Source organism: Echinops telfairi, unplaced genomic scaffold (genome assembly GCF_000313985.2).
Source record: "Echinops telfairi isolate 266 unplaced genomic scaffold, ASM31398v2 ScPeMD7_7420;HRSCAF=8458, whole genome shotgun sequence".
Lineage (NCBI taxonomy): Eukaryota > Metazoa > Chordata > Mammalia > Afrosoricida > Tenrecidae > Echinops > Echinops telfairi.
This window is the reverse complement of record NW_022111320.1, coordinates 54,325,513-54,327,024: the sequence shown is the minus strand read 5'-3', so window position 1 is coordinate 54,327,024 and position 1,512 is coordinate 54,325,513. Positions and strand designations below refer to the sequence as shown.

The 1,512-nt window shown below is 57.9% G+C and overlaps 1 protein-coding gene across 10 annotated transcripts in view; it reads right to left on the bottom strand.

Annotated features, from left to right (window-relative positions):
* The window catches only part of CACNA1D (calcium voltage-gated channel subunit alpha1 D), a 364,222-nt gene that overhangs the window by 22,346 nt on the left and 340,364 nt on the right, over positions 1-1,512 (bottom strand). For all 10 annotated transcript variants that reach the window (XM_004715209.3, XM_004715211.3, XM_045297543.1 and 7 more), the window contains one exon: positions 1,295-1,425. In XM_004715209.3, the coding sequence (XP_004715266.1) occupies positions 1,295-1,425 (131 nt within the window). The remainder of the gene's footprint in view (positions 1-1,294; positions 1,426-1,512) is intronic.

Here is a 1,512-nt window from a genome sequence, read left to right as displayed (position 1 = left end):
GCCGGCACAAACCCTTGCTCTTTCCTTGTCATTGCCAGTCAGCAAGATCACAGACCAGCCTCCACAGTGGCAGCGACCCCACCAGGAGCTCTGCCCCAGACATGGAAGGCCCATGGCTGCTCCACACGGACCCTGGTCGATCGCTCTGAGGCCAAGCTCCAGACACATGACAGTCACGGGGCCTGAGAGCCACTGCAGAGTGACTACATAAGAATGGGCGCAAACGAGCCCTGCCCCCTGAGGGAAGCATGCTGGTCGCAGAGAGGGCAGGGCTTTCAAAGGCTTCGGATGGGCGGGGTCTCTGGGAGCCCACCAGTCACACTCTCTCCCTTTTCCAAGTTCTTAGCGTCTTTCCTTCCATTTCCCATTCTCTCAGTTTCCTCCATCTGTCTACCATGGCCCCTCTCATCCACACACACCTCTCTCCCACCCCAGAGTTTGGGCTGACCCTCAGGGACTTCCCTGGGATTCTGATCCCTTGGTTGGGCCCAGCATCTCCTGAGAGGCATGGTCACACTCTCGGAGCCTGGCCAGGGCCAGGGTGGAGGAGGGCCGAGGACTGGAGGCGGGCCTGGGTCTGTGAGAGAGAGGCTCCTGCACAGCAAGCCTCGCGGCCACCAGAAGACAACCCACAGACAGGACACACTGTGAGCACCCCCCCCACCGCACCGCAGTAAACACACACACACACACACACACACACACACACACACACACCACACAGTAAATACAGACAGACAGACACACACACACACCACGGTAAACACACGAGGTGATGGATGTTACTGAAATGGACCGAAAATCAACTGCGCAGTGGGGTAAGAAACAAACAGAAACAAAACAAAGCTCTTGCGTTCAGATGGAAAAGCTGTTCGCTGTGCAGCTAGGGCCACTAAGCTTGGGGTGTAGGGGGCCAGCCGGGGAGCCCTCCACAGCAGCTGGACTTCAGTGTGGGTGCCTCTGCAAGGGTGGGCACTGCCTTGGGAAAGGACTGGGGGCCTTTCCCCAGGGAGGTGCCTGCGGGAAGTGTGGGGGTGGGGCGGGGCTGGGAGGCTGTCCAGGGGGCCCTGCCACAGGAGGCCGGCAGCAGATGGGGGGCCCACGGAGAAAGCACAGAGATGCAGGTACTTACCTGGGGACCCAGCAATGGCTAGTCCACAACCTGGGGAGTCTGCAGTCTCTCATATGCAGTCCCTGTGGGACTGCTCAACCATGAACGTCAGTTGTCTAGTGTTTCAAATAAGCTGGCGACATTGTTAGTGGGAGTGAGAGAAGCAAAGGAAAGGGCATTCACCTGTAGGGCAATCGTGGTGTTCTTCGCCGGGTACTTCCCCACCAGGCCTTGCTCTTTGCGTTTCTTGAATTTCCTAAAGTAGTCCTGTATCAGGAAAGTGGCATAGAACTTCCCCACGGTTACCTCATCATCTAAACGGAGAGACCAGACAGAGCTCTCCCGCATCAGCACATTGGGACCAAGACCCGAAACACTCGCTTCTGGCTGGGAGCTGGGGG